General features: G+C 34.5%; 4 gene segments (V, D, J or C); all 4 read right to left on the reverse strand.

Moving 5' to 3' along the window:
* Nucleotides 1-455: 455 nt before the first annotated feature.
* On the reverse strand, nucleotides 456-1,271 carry LOC113086622 (T cell receptor alpha variable 18-like). The segment is given in 2 exon segments: nucleotides 456-1,050; nucleotides 1,184-1,271. Coding segments are annotated over 2 exon segments (354 nt in total).
* A 3,945-nt stretch (nucleotides 1,272-5,216) lies between these two features.
* Nucleotides 5,217-5,778, reverse strand: LOC113086609 (T cell receptor alpha variable 18-like). The segment is given in 2 exon segments: nucleotides 5,217-5,530; nucleotides 5,739-5,778. Coding segments are annotated over 2 exon segments (354 nt in total).
* A 900-nt stretch (nucleotides 5,779-6,678) lies between these two features.
* On the reverse strand, nucleotides 6,679-7,261 carry LOC113086610 (T cell receptor alpha variable 9-2-like). The segment is given in 2 exon segments: nucleotides 6,679-7,037; nucleotides 7,222-7,261. Coding segments are annotated over 2 exon segments (399 nt in total).
* A 5,432-nt stretch (nucleotides 7,262-12,693) lies between these two features.
* On the reverse strand, nucleotides 12,694-13,275 carry LOC113086611 (T cell receptor alpha variable 14/delta variable 4-like). The segment is given in 2 exon segments: nucleotides 12,694-13,040; nucleotides 13,120-13,275. Coding segments are annotated over 2 exon segments (387 nt in total).
* Between the last annotated feature and the right edge of the window lie 307 nt (nucleotides 13,276-13,582).

Below are 13,582 nucleotides of genomic sequence, written 5' to 3' on the forward strand. Positions count from 1 at the left end.
TCTCTACTGTAGCACAGCAGGTCTCCTGCTAATGCACCTCCCCCTAAAGATAGTCTTCATATTCAAATAATCTGACTCACACTGACAGACAGAATCAACTACCGTATTTTTCGGACTATAAGTCACACCTGAGTATAAATCACATCAGTCCAAAAATACGTCATGATGAGGAAAAAAACATATATAAGTCGCACTGGACTATAAGTCGCATTTATTTAGAACCAAAAACCAAGAGAAAACATTACCGTCTACAGCTGCGAGAGGGCGCTCTGTTTTCAGTGGTAGACTACAGGAGCACTGAGCAGCATTAGAGTGCCCTCTGGTGGCTGGAGACGGTAATGTTTTCTCTTGGTTCATTTGTCTTAGTTCATTTCTCTTGGTTCATGTCAAATTCATTTTGATAAATAAGTCGCACCTGACTAAAAGTCGCAGGACCAGCCAAACTATGAAAAAAAGTGCAACTTATACTCCGGAAAATACGGTAAATAAATGAGTTATTGAATCATTAGCATGAACAAAGCAGTCACTTTTTCAGAGTAATAATTGTTGAATGAAACTTTTCATGCTTAATTTTTATTTATCTGTTAAGTTAAAGCAGGTGTTACCATAACCTTTTATTCACAGGTTTTGTGGCTCATGTAAAGTATAACTGTGGTTTGCTTTTCACTTTATCAGATATGATTCAAAGCATTTATTTTGTTTGTGAGTTTTTGTAAAGCCTCTCGGGTATTTTGTATCACTGGGCTCCAACTCTTAGAGCACAATAATAGAGAGCTGAATCTGACAGAGTTACACTGTCCATAGTAAATTCAGTGGATGATACAGAAGTAATTGACTGAAACCGGCGGTCTGGTATATCCTCACTGTAGCTCCATGATCGAGCACCTTTACGCAGTAAATATTGAGGTTCTCTGTTTGGATACTGTCTGTACCAGAAAAGCATAGCATAAGTGCCGCTTGTATCATATGTGCAGCTCAGTGTCACAGACTCTCCTTCTTTACTGTTTATATTATCCTTGTCTTTTGGTTCAATGCTGTCAGCAAACACACCTGCAAAATAATTAATTATATTTTATAAAACTCCTTTATCACATGTGATTTCAAGCATTTTAGTTCAACATCTAAGAATTAAATATGTTTATATCTATTTTAGTGTAGTGCTAATATTTAAATTGCACTTTACCTGATACTGTTATAAGAATTAGTAGAACACATCTCTCCATTGTGAGAAATTTACCAATAAACTAGGTCTGTAAATATGCATGAATGGTTATAAGTTGAAAGGTAAATGTATGAATGGAGAGTCATTTGTGCAGCTATAATGTCTGTAAATGTGGGTGTGGTTTCTGATATTTCCTGTTGTTTTACATTAGAAACTGAGAAACTGTCAGTTAGTTTAATTTCCTCTAGATCGTTTGCTCGTGATCTGTTATATAGAGCTCAGAGTTGCTGTCTCTTTGTGCATTTATCTTTGGTTACCCTGCCATCTTTATATGTGTAAGGAAAAGCACCATTAGCATTATGGAAGTAAAAAATCAGAAAGTTCTTCTACGTGGACAAAAAAAACAACAATTATGTAAAAGCTCCACACTTAATAATGTCAAGTAGACAAAGCAATAGAAAAGACAAGTAAATGGAATACTTAAATATAACAGAACAAAACAAGCCAGTTAAGCAGAGCAACATGTTGATTATCACCAAAATTAAGTTTTAATTCAGCACAATCTGTTCTTCAACAAAAATGTGCATTCTTTCCTTTTCAAACAGATGATGTCTCAAACAATCTCCAACCCTTAAAGTTACACTTAAAACAGCATTAAAAACCATAAACTGAGCTACAGTATTGACTGGAGTGAACATGAATAATACACAGATGAGAAATACTGTTACAGTTGTTAAGCTGTTTAAATTAATGTTTGTTTCAGGTAGACTAATACATGAGTTAAAGCTTATGACATCCCTCAAGGGAGTCTTTAATATTTTAATAATTTCTGGACGGAACATCTCATTTTGGACTGGAGGATGTCATTCACAAGAGTGCCACATGCAAGAGCAAAAATCCATGCAGTATCCATAAGCGTATAACTGCTTATGAAAGGATTAATGTAATAGTCCACCTAAAATTTTAAATTTGCTGAAAATGTAGTCACCCTCATGTCATTAAAGATTAATTTAGATTAATTACACAGCATTTAAATGGTTTATTACAAACACACAGCTTTTAGCCTCATATGACATTAATTGACAAACAGGACAAAATGACTTGTGTATTATTGTGATGGTTTTATCAGCTGTTTGGACTCTCATTCTGATGGCAGCAATTCAATGCAGATCCACTGGTGAGCAAACGATGTAATGCACAGTTTCACCAAATCTGTTCCAGTGAAGAAACAAACTCATCTGGTTAGCATAACTAATGCTAATCCAAAATCATCTGGATAGCATTAGTCAAGTAAATTTTCAGCAAATTTTCATTCTTGTTTAAACTATTCCTTCAAAAAAAAAAAAAAAAAAACATAGTTTTCATAGTGATTTTAGCATGGAAAACTTTATTTTCAGATGCTCTCTTGTGGAAAGGTTTATTATGGCATGACAAAAACAATTATCGCAAATGTAATCTTCTTTTACAGTTTCCTCCTTAGCACAGTTCTTTTCTTCCAGCAGGTGTAATGAAAGGAGCATTGTGGTTTGTACAAGATATAACTATGGTTTAATTCTTATTTGATCTTTATTTTTTTAAAGCAAAAACTACATGTGAGTTTTTGTAAAGCTTCTTAGGCATTTTGTATCACTGGGCTGCTACTCGTAGAGCACAATAATAGAGAGCTGAATCTGACAGAGTTACACTCTTAATAGTGATTTCAGTGGATGTTTGGGATGTAATCGACTGAAACCTATCTGGTATATTCTCATTGCTATATGATCGGGCACCTTTATACAGTAAATATTCTGGTTCTCTGTTAGGATACTTTCTGTACCAGTAGAGATAGACATAACTGCTGCTGGTATCATATGAACAGCCCAGCGTTACACCCTCTTCTTCAGTTCTGTAAATAGTAGTTTCCTTCGGTTGAATACTGTCAGATAAAATACCTGCAGGAGAATTGGACAGATTGAACAGGTCAGCTGGCTTCTCTACACATCCAAAAAAGCATCACATGTATAAATAAAAATTACACTAGCAAAGAATTTCTTCAACAAATGTGACTTTGTTTTTGTAGTAGAGTACCAATAAAAATGGCCAAACATTTTAATATAAAAATATTTGAATCTGCTCAGATTAAATGTTTTATACCTGGTGCTGTTATGAGAATCAGTAGAAACCATCTCTCCATGTTGGGAAGGTTTACTGCGTAGCTTGCTATATGAACTGAAGTTTAAAGGTAAATGTATGATAGTAGTGGCCTATTGTGAAACCATTGTGGGTGTGGTTTATTTAGACTCCACACTTATTCATCTCAACTAGACAAAGTAATAGAAAAGACAAATAAATGCAATGCATGTAAGAGAGCAGAACAAACCAGTTAAGCAGAGCAACATGTTGATTTTAACCAGAAATATGTTCTAGTTCAGCACAAGCTGTTCTTCAACCAGAATTTTAATTATTTCCTTGTCAAACAGATAATGTCTCAAGCAAACTATCATTTAAATCATTTAAAATTATACTTAAATCAGCATAAAAAAACATAGACTGAGCTACAGGACTGGAGTGAACATGAACACACAGCTGAGAAGTACTGTTTCAGGTAATACATGAGGTAAAGCTTATGGGAAAACAGATCCACTTGAACTTTAAATGCAAATCTGTGCAACAACCATTTGGTCAGTCAGTTTATAAGTTTAATAAAAAAAGCACTATACTTCATTTTGAATAAGACTCTTCCTACACTAATACAGTTTTAGCAGCAAGTGTGGCCTCAATCATTCAAAACTTATTTAAGCATGCTTAAAATTAGATATTGTTATGTAATGATGCATGTACGATTTTACATTGAGTTCAAGTGAGCAGTATAAGTGCACAAGTGAACATGATGGTAGTTGCTGCTTGCATCAGTGATCTGTGATCCTGACTATCACTGAACTAATCTGTTTCACAAGCCTGTGTTAAGCTCCGCCTTTTGACATAACCTTCTTGTAAAACACAGAAATGAACAAATATTATGATGGACGGATGCCTAATGGATCTGCTTGCACTTGTTATTTTACAAAGTAGTGTAATTTCTCAAATGTTCATTGTACTTACCAGGGATATGATGTGTATTTGTACAGTATTATTCCTGTTTCCTCTGTCCCAAACACCTCAGTTTAGACTGGTGTGATGACATTCCAAAAACTGACACCTGCAGATCGCAATATTCAAAATTAAATCAATATTTAAAGAAATAAATATTCATATGAAATAATAGAACAGCAAACAAAAATTATAAAATCCTGACAGTTTGTGATAGAATATACTTTTGTTAGAGAACAAATTAAAACAAAATAAAAATCATCATTTTCAAGAATGAAGTTTTAGTTTATCTGCAGGACAGTGTACTTAAGTAAGATGTTGCATGTTTTCCAGCTAGAAAAGTTTAATGAAACCCCTCTCCTTTCTGTTGTTACATATACTGTGCAATGAATTAACAACATGAAAAACAATATATGATGTCATAATTATAATTTATAATCAATGAATTGAATATGTACATGATCAACACTTTGATTCCACCATATATTTGAGTCTATTGCTGATATTTGAAATGCACTTTACCTGAAATTGTTATTAGAATAACAAGTATAACACATCTTTCCTTGGTGAAAAATTTGCTAATAAAATAAGCCAATAAATAAATGCTTAATGAGTTTCAATTGAAAGGTAAATATATGGATGTAATGAGATTCATGTATATGTACATATACAATTTTCTCCTTCTTCAAACAACACCGTTTGGACCGTTGAGGTAAAATATTAATTGTCTGGTAAAGTCAAATGAATGAGCTGTTTTTAATTTATAAACCATCAGCATGAACACTGATGATCACAGCATGAAGGGTGGTAATAATTCATGAAGTAAACTTATATCCTTAATTTCATTTATCTCAGTTAAGTTTTGGCAGGTGTTACCATATTCTGTTATTCAAAGACTTTGTGGTTTGATTTTCAGTTGATCAAATACAGTTCAAAGCAATTAGTTTGGGTGTGAGTTTTTGTAAAGCCTCTCAGGCATTTTGTATCACTGGGCTCCAACTCTTAGAGCACAATAATAGAGAGCTGAATCTGACAGAGTTACTCTGGCAATAGTGAGTTCAGTGGATGATTCAGAAGTAATTGACTGAAACCGGCGGTCTGGTATATCCTCACTGTTGCTCCATGATCGAGCACCTTTCCACAGTAAATACTGAGGTTCTGTTTTGGGATACTGTCTGTACCAGTAAAGCATAATATTGTTACTGCTTGCATCATATGTGCAGCTCAGTGTCACAGACTCTCCTTCTTTACTGATTATATTGTCCTTGTCCTTTGGTTGAATGTTATCAGCAAATATACCTGCAAGAGAATGAATTATTCTTTATTAAAAGTTTAATTTAACTCCTGTTCTCTCTGTTGATAAAGTAACAGTGCTATGAATTATAACATTTATTATGCTATGAAATATAGAATATCAGATTCAATTAATAATATCAATTAAATTAATATGTACACAATTAAAAATTTGAATCCTCAGTCTGTTCAAGTCTAATGAAATGCACTTTACCTGGTACTGTTATAAGAAGCAGTAGAACACATCTCTCCATGTTAAGAAATGTATTTATAATAAATTAGGCGTGTTAATATATGCTTAATGATTTGAAGTTGAAAGTAAATGCTTCAATGTAATGGGGAGTCATTTGTGCAGCTAATAGTCTATAAATGTGGGTGTGGTTTCAGATATTTAGACCACTTTCTATCTTTCCACTACAAACTGTCAGTTAATAGGATTTTATTTTGCTCTTTTGTACTTGAGCTATTATATAAAGCTCAGAGTTACTCACTCTCTCTGTTTGATATCTTTGATTATTTTGCCCTCTGTTTTAAGAAAATACCATTAGAATTCTGAATTTAAATAATTCACTGCATGTATTGTTTTTGCTGTAACTTCACCCCCTAGTGGCAGATAATGAACATATACATGTATCTCAGAACTAGTGCATTCAAAAAGTTAAATGTGCAAAATTGCTCCAACTATACTGCTCGGTGGATAGGAATTTATGAAAACCTTTGAGAATTTTCCCAATTGTACACTATATTACATACGTTTCAAGAAGATTATGAAATTCATAATAGTTTGCATCAGAATAGTGTTATTTTCCAACACTAGCAATTAATCTTGTAAAATAATTTAATTTTTAACAATGATGAATGGATCTGTATTTTGTATACAAAGCTCAGAGTAATTCAGAAAGAAATTGCAGTTTCAGAGCACAATTAAATATTCTGAATATATGCCTTCATATGCCTGGTGGAGAGACATAATATTGTGCTAGTACTACTATTGAACTACAAGCAGCAAGACAGATGCAAGTCTTTGATTAGAGTTATATAAAGCTTTTGGTAGGACAGTTAGGTCCTAGAGATGTGGTGACAACAGCTGTGCAGAGGGGGCCCTGTTTGATTTTTTGTCATGGGGCCCAAAATTCCTGGCAGCGCCCCTGGAGTCAACACTGTTTACAATTTAATAGTGTTTCAGGTTCTTGTATGGTGTTTAGAGTGTTTCCTGTGACTGTGGGCTGCAGGGCACAGTAGTAGAGAGCAGAGTCTGATACAGCAGCAGAGGAGATGATCAGATCCACATTGTTCTCTTCTTTTCTGTGACTGATGGATATTCCAGGATTCACACGAGTAGTTGTTCCATAGTACTCCAGAATGAGGAACTGTGGTGGTGAACCTGCATGTTGCAGATACCAGTGAAGACTCTCAACAGAACCAGTGTAGTTACAAGAGAGTTTCACACTCTCAGTCTCAGTGGCAAATGCTGCATCACGGTATGGGGTGATGACATCTTTAGCTCTGTTTACTACAACAAAACAAACCAACAACAACAACAACAAAAAAAAAAAAAAAAAAAAAAAAAAAAAAAAAATATATATATATATATATATATATATATATATATATATATATATATATATATATATATAAGGATTGTTGAGCATATTTAAAATGAGAATGTTGTAATGTAATGAGTATAACGATTTTACCTTGAGTTAAAGACAGCAGTATAAGCACACATGTGAACATGATGAACAGGCTGCTGCTCGCCTCAGTCATCTGTGCTGCCGTTCACTGAATGACTCTGTGTCCTACAGGCCTATGTTATGCCCCGCCTCTTAAAGAAAAATATTTATAAATATCAGAATTATTCATCACAAAACCAGAAACACACGTGGAATGATTTTTTTCATGTTTGGTTTAGTTTGATTGATCAATGCTCTATACCTCAAGCTAAAACAATACTGTAAGATATATTATTTAATCTATTAGTTACAATAACATTTTGTCTCTTGAAAGAGCAAAATTCACCAGCTATGAATCAGTCAGACTACTTTTGAAATCATAAACTTGTTTTTCACAATAGCAACCAATAAAAACCTGATTGGCTGAGAAAAACAACAGTAGTTGATGACAGACAAATTATAAAAAACTGTGAAAATGAACCCTAAAATACATATCTGTAAAATCACCATCAACCTCCAGAAAGCTGGGGTGATGCTCTGTCAATCTACAGTCCAAAGCAGAATTTGACACAGAATTATAGAAGCTACACAGCAAGATGCAAACCTCTGTTCAGCACCAAAAATAGAAAGGCAAGATTCTTCACAAATGTGAGCCAGTAGAGTTTTGGAACTGAGTTAATGGACTGATGAGACAAAGATTAACCTTTATCTAAGTAATTGGAAAGCAAAACTGTGGAGAAAAAAAAGGGAACTGCAAATGATCCTACAGTAAGCATACAACCTCATCTGTAAAGCTTTGTGGAGCTGGTGTCATGGCATGGGCATACATGGCTGTCTTTAGAACAGGACTTCTTCATTTTAATGATGACTTAATGTATGATGGCAGTAGCAGAATGAATTTGGAAGGGCACAAAATCAGCGTTGCTACCCATATTCAAGAAAATACCACCAAATTCATTAGAAAGCACTTCATATTGGATCAGGACAATGACCCAAAACACCCTGCCAGTTCAGTCAAGGACTTTATCAGGGCAAGGAAATGTAAAGTTTTAGTTTGCCCAAATCAATCTCCAGATCTAAATCCTCCAGCCTGCCATTTCACCAGCTGAAGAGGAAACTAAAGACAGAAACTCCCCAAAACAAGCAACAGTTGTAACTGGATGCATTAAAGGCTGCAGAAAAGCATTTCACAACATAAGAGCAAGAGTCTGGTGATGTCTATGGATTGCAGACTCACTGCTCTAATAGCATGCAAGGGATCTGCAACTAAATATTAGCTTTTAATCTTTTATATCTGCCTTAAATTCAACTGTTCCATTACTTGCTCACATCAAATAATGGGATGAACTCTAAAAGTGCTGTCCTTTTTATTTGGTAAAACATGTAGTGTCGAAAGTCCTAATAATAAAATGTGACATTCTGTAGTTTTGTCCCATATTCATCTTTTAATCATATTTGCAAATGTCTTGATTCCACAGCAGAGAAAGCAATTTTGTCTTTATTGTTCCAATACTTAAGGAGGACACTGTATATCTCTCCTGGTTTTATTTGTACCCACTTCTTTTGGCACAATGCCGTCAGCAAATACACCTACAAAAGTTTATTTTGCTTTAGAATTACAGTATAATAGAATGATCAAAATTACAATGAAAGCCCCAGGCTTCATGATGCTTCAGAAATTATTCTACAGTAATACGCTGATTTGGCGCTCAAGAAACAGCAGTTATTTGACATAGAAGTCTATAGTTATATTATAAATGTCTTTACTGTCACTTTTGATAAAGAAGTATTATAAAAAAAAAAAAAAACAAGATTCAAACCTATAAATGGCACTTAAAATATAACCTGTCATGAGAATCAGCAGTCAACATCTGTCCATGTTAATATTTCAAGTAATTTATTTTGTTTTAATACAAATAATGTTTGCTGTAATTAGAGACACTGTAACGATGGACTTTAGGGAATTCATGTATTTAATGTGAATGAAGAAGATACGGTTCACTGACTCTACAGTTTGAATTAATGTAGAAGTGGGTGTGGTTAGTGACATCACACACTAATCGCACATGTCCAGGTTGTTCTTCATGCTAATGACATTTTTTATCAACGAAACCTTTCTGTAATGTTACGTTTTCATTAAGACATTTAGTATGCTAATTCATGTTTCAAGTCCCAGCAATATTATTGGATATCCCAGACATTCAGCTGGTCATCAACAGTACTTCTAGATGGTGTTATTTTTGCCAGGCTATAGCAGTGAAATTGTGTTGAAAGTTTTTTTGTTCTATGTTACTATGTTTCCTGACACTGCGGACCTCATAACACAGTAGTACAGAACAGAGTCAGATACAGCAGAAGAGGTGATCTTCAGCATTACTTGCTCTTTTCTGTGATTGGTGGTTATTCCTGGAATAGTTCACTAGCTGGAGTTCAACTGTATCATCAACTGTAACAAACAAACATACACACATCTTGTATGAACATAAAATTGATATATTAATCTTTTATATAATATATTATATAATATTATAAAGTATAGTGCATTGGTAGTATGTTATAAAATATACACAAATCAGTTGAACATGTTTCAGTATTTTTAAAAAATATACCTTGTGGTGATGACATCAGATATAGATGAACATGTTCACTCAACAAATTGCCAGAAACAGGCTAAACAAAGAGAAGCTTCTTCACACAGAGTTTGATTGTTACTTATCTTTATCTGTACGCCAGTGCCTGTTTAACTCCCCCTCTTGCCATTATATACATGAAAGCTGCAGGTTTATTTGGTCTTTAAAGGATCATGGAAGGATGACTACTTTACAATAATTATATTTTTTATTTATTTTCTAGTTTGTTTGCTCAAAAATAAAAAACATTTGTATACTGAATGAGTCATTTTAAATTACTTATTTAGAAAAACAGATGCGAAGTGATAGTTTCACATGCCCCCTGTATAACCTTTCATTATCTCCAAAAATCACAGGTGTTGCCATACTCTAATTTCCAGAGCTGCAGTTTACAAGAAAAATAATAAATTGTGGTTTGATGATTTGATTAAAGACTGTTCAAAGCTTGTTTTTGTAAAGCGTCTCTGGAATTTTGTAACACTGGGCTGCTACTCTTAGAGCACAGTAATAGCGAGCTGAATCTGACAGAACTGCTTTCTCAATAACGAGGACAGTGGATGACTGGGATGTACTTGATTGAAACCGATGGTCTGATTTATCCTCAGCACCAATCACCAGATGTTTTTTGTATTTCTATTACTGATATAATTAGAAAACTGTACCTGAATATCGTTTTATGGTGTAAATGAATCTGTGGTGACATCCAGTATATTGTGTACTAATATTGTGGGTGTGGTTAGTGTCATGTGTAACACACAATTTAAAAGCTGCCCAGCTTCTGTAATTCATAAGAGAACATACTGTTCTAGTGTTACACCCCCCTCAGAAGGACGTGGTCATGAAGGGTGTAACATCCATGTTAATGAGATATTAAAATAGACAGATGAGTATAGTGGTGGAGCCTATTGAAGAGTAGAATATGTGTGCTGAAGGACTAATTGAGCATTTATAATCTTTATGTATTTATATATCCCACTCATTCTTTCAATATAAAGCATAATTTCACTCAAAATGGCACACAAAACTGTTTCACTCTCAAAAAATTGTTTTCTTTCTTGTTGGAACGTAAAAAAAAAAATAAGGCTTCTCAGTAGTCTGTGACTACTGCCTAAATCAACTCAAACCCAGAGGTCTTCAACTATGTTCCTGGAGATGTACTGTCCTGCAAATTCTATTTCCAGTCTGTTTCAGCGTACCCGCCAATTATTTATTCATTTGTAATTGGGTGTGCAGGCCAGAACCATGTCGAGCACTAAGTACCAACCTTACCATTTCCATGGGAGTTGTCCCTGAGACTTTAGACAGCTGTCTGTGACATTTTCCCTTGCGGCCAAAGGCCTAGGCTACATACCTAAGCTTACCTGTTAGGGCCAGACTCCCGGGCCCAGAGCTCAAGGCCTGGAATCAATTTTTCAATTAAAGGGATACTACAGAGAGCCTAGCATCATACTAAGTCTTGGCCTGTCACACAGGGGCTACTGCTTGCTCCTGCATAAGCTTGTTGAAGGAACTGTCTCAACAGATCCCTAGTAGCAACACCCTGTTTAAATAGGTATCCTGTGGATACAGGTGGAGTGGCACCCAAGATGAATTGTACTCACATGTCCTTATGCAACCTTTTTAACCTTCTAAATCCACAGCTGTTACCACATTCGCTGTTTGTGGTTTATAAAAACATGATGTGGTTTGATACTGATTGATTAAAGACTCTTCAAAGCATTAATTTCATGTGAGTTTTTGTAAAGCTTCTCTGGTATTTTGTATCACTGGGCTACTTCAAGTGCACAGTAATAAAGAGCAGAATCTGACAGAGCTGCTTTTACAATAGTAAGTTCAGTGGATGTCTGGGATGTAGTCGACTGAAACCCATCTGGTATATTCTCCCTGCTAAATGATCGAGCGCCTTTAAACAGTATATATTCTGGTTCTCTGTTTGGATATTGTCTGTACCAGTAGAGCCAAATATTATTGCTGGTTGTTTCATATGTGCAGCTCAGTGTCACAGACTCTCCTTCATCTCTGATTATATTAGTGTCTGCTTCTCTTGGTCCAATTCTATCAGTATAAATGCCTGAAATTCAGTGAATCATATTTTTAAATATCATTATTTAATTTTTTGTTTAATATAAATGTACATTATATTTGACTGAATTATTTGATTCATAAAATATAAGTAATTGTGATTAAAAGTATATTTACCTGAAACTGTGATGATCATTATGAGTATCATCTTCCTCTCCTCCATCTTAACTGAAGTCCACTTTAAAGATCAGATTTTTAATTTCTAATACTTATTAAACTGATTAGTTTTATAATAATTATTAACATACCGATATATTGTTTCTAAATTCTGCTGAATGTGGTTTTATAAAATGAATGAAAATATGAGAGAAGCTGATGGTTGAATGAAAGCACTGAGACTGAGTGAACTTCTGTTGTGTGTGAATAATGTGTGTGTGGGTTAATGAAATATGAAACATGTTCTGTGCTTTCAGCTGTTTCTTATAGACATCAGGTGCTTGTTTGGTGTGAATAAAACAGCTTGTGAGATAATGTTGCCCCCCTCTGTTGGAGATCAGAACAGCATGTTTTACCTTGCTTTACTCTGTGCTTTAAAATGGTAAATATGTTTGAGTTATTTTTATTGACATTTGTTTATATGCACAGTCATTTGATGGTTGTGCTTAAACATGTTATTTATAAATGATTTATGTCCTCATAAAAGTGACAATCTTCCACTTTCAACCACAGAACATTTTCACAGTTTGACAGTTTCTTAAGGATCTACAAATATAAGAACTTTATAAGACATATCTGTGTGATTTTTTAAAAAACATAAACATAAGCATCTCACTTTCAGTCTTATTTAAACAGCTTTTTGTACAGCATGCAGTGGATTTCCTTTCACTGTGGACTCCAGAGCACAGTAGTACAGAGCGGAGTCAGTGACAGCAGCAGAGGAGATGATCAGATCCACATGGCGTTCAGTTTTTCTGTGATTGATGGTTATTCCTGGAACGGGTGGATTAGCTGGAGTTGTTACCCCTGAATATTCCAGTATGAGGAACTGTGGTGTTGAACCTGTATATTGACGATACCAGTGAACACCAAAAGCAGAACCGCTGTAGTTACAGGAGAGTGTCACATTAATGTCACCCTCAAGAGCAAATTCTCTGTTTCTTTTTGGAGTAATGACTTCTGAGGCTCCGCAACCTGCAGATGAAAGTAGTCTTAAATGTATTTTCAAACATTTCCATTTGAATAAATTGCTTTTACTTTTACAATATAATACCTTTGGTTGATGACAGCAGTATAACAATATAGATCAACATGTTCACTCACTGATCTAGTATAAGAACAAGCTAAAAACAGAGCAGCTGCTCCACACAGTGTTGTGTGATGTTCAGATCTACTCAGCTGTATAGAGTCTGTGCTAAACTCCTCCTTCTGTCCTGACATTAAATCTGTAGCACCAAAGAAAATATGAAATGAGCATGCATACAGTAGCTGTTTAATTATGTGCTCATTTCTTTTTAATTATTTGTTTTGAAAACGCATTTGTGCCAATATTCTGACTATTTTGCTCAAAAGTGAATTTCTATCATTTTTCATGATACTTATAAACACAACCTAATCTGAGAAGAGATAATAACAAGCTAATATGAAGAGAATATGCATTACATGCTAAATTATATTCACATGCTATATGACTTTTTTATCCACTAAATTGACAGCTGTTACATCACTCCCTGTTT

This window comes from Carassius auratus, unplaced genomic scaffold (assembly GCF_003368295.1).
Source record: "Carassius auratus strain Wakin unplaced genomic scaffold, ASM336829v1 scaf_tig00043601, whole genome shotgun sequence".
Taxonomy (NCBI): Eukaryota; Metazoa; Chordata; class Actinopteri; order Cypriniformes; family Cyprinidae; genus Carassius; species Carassius auratus.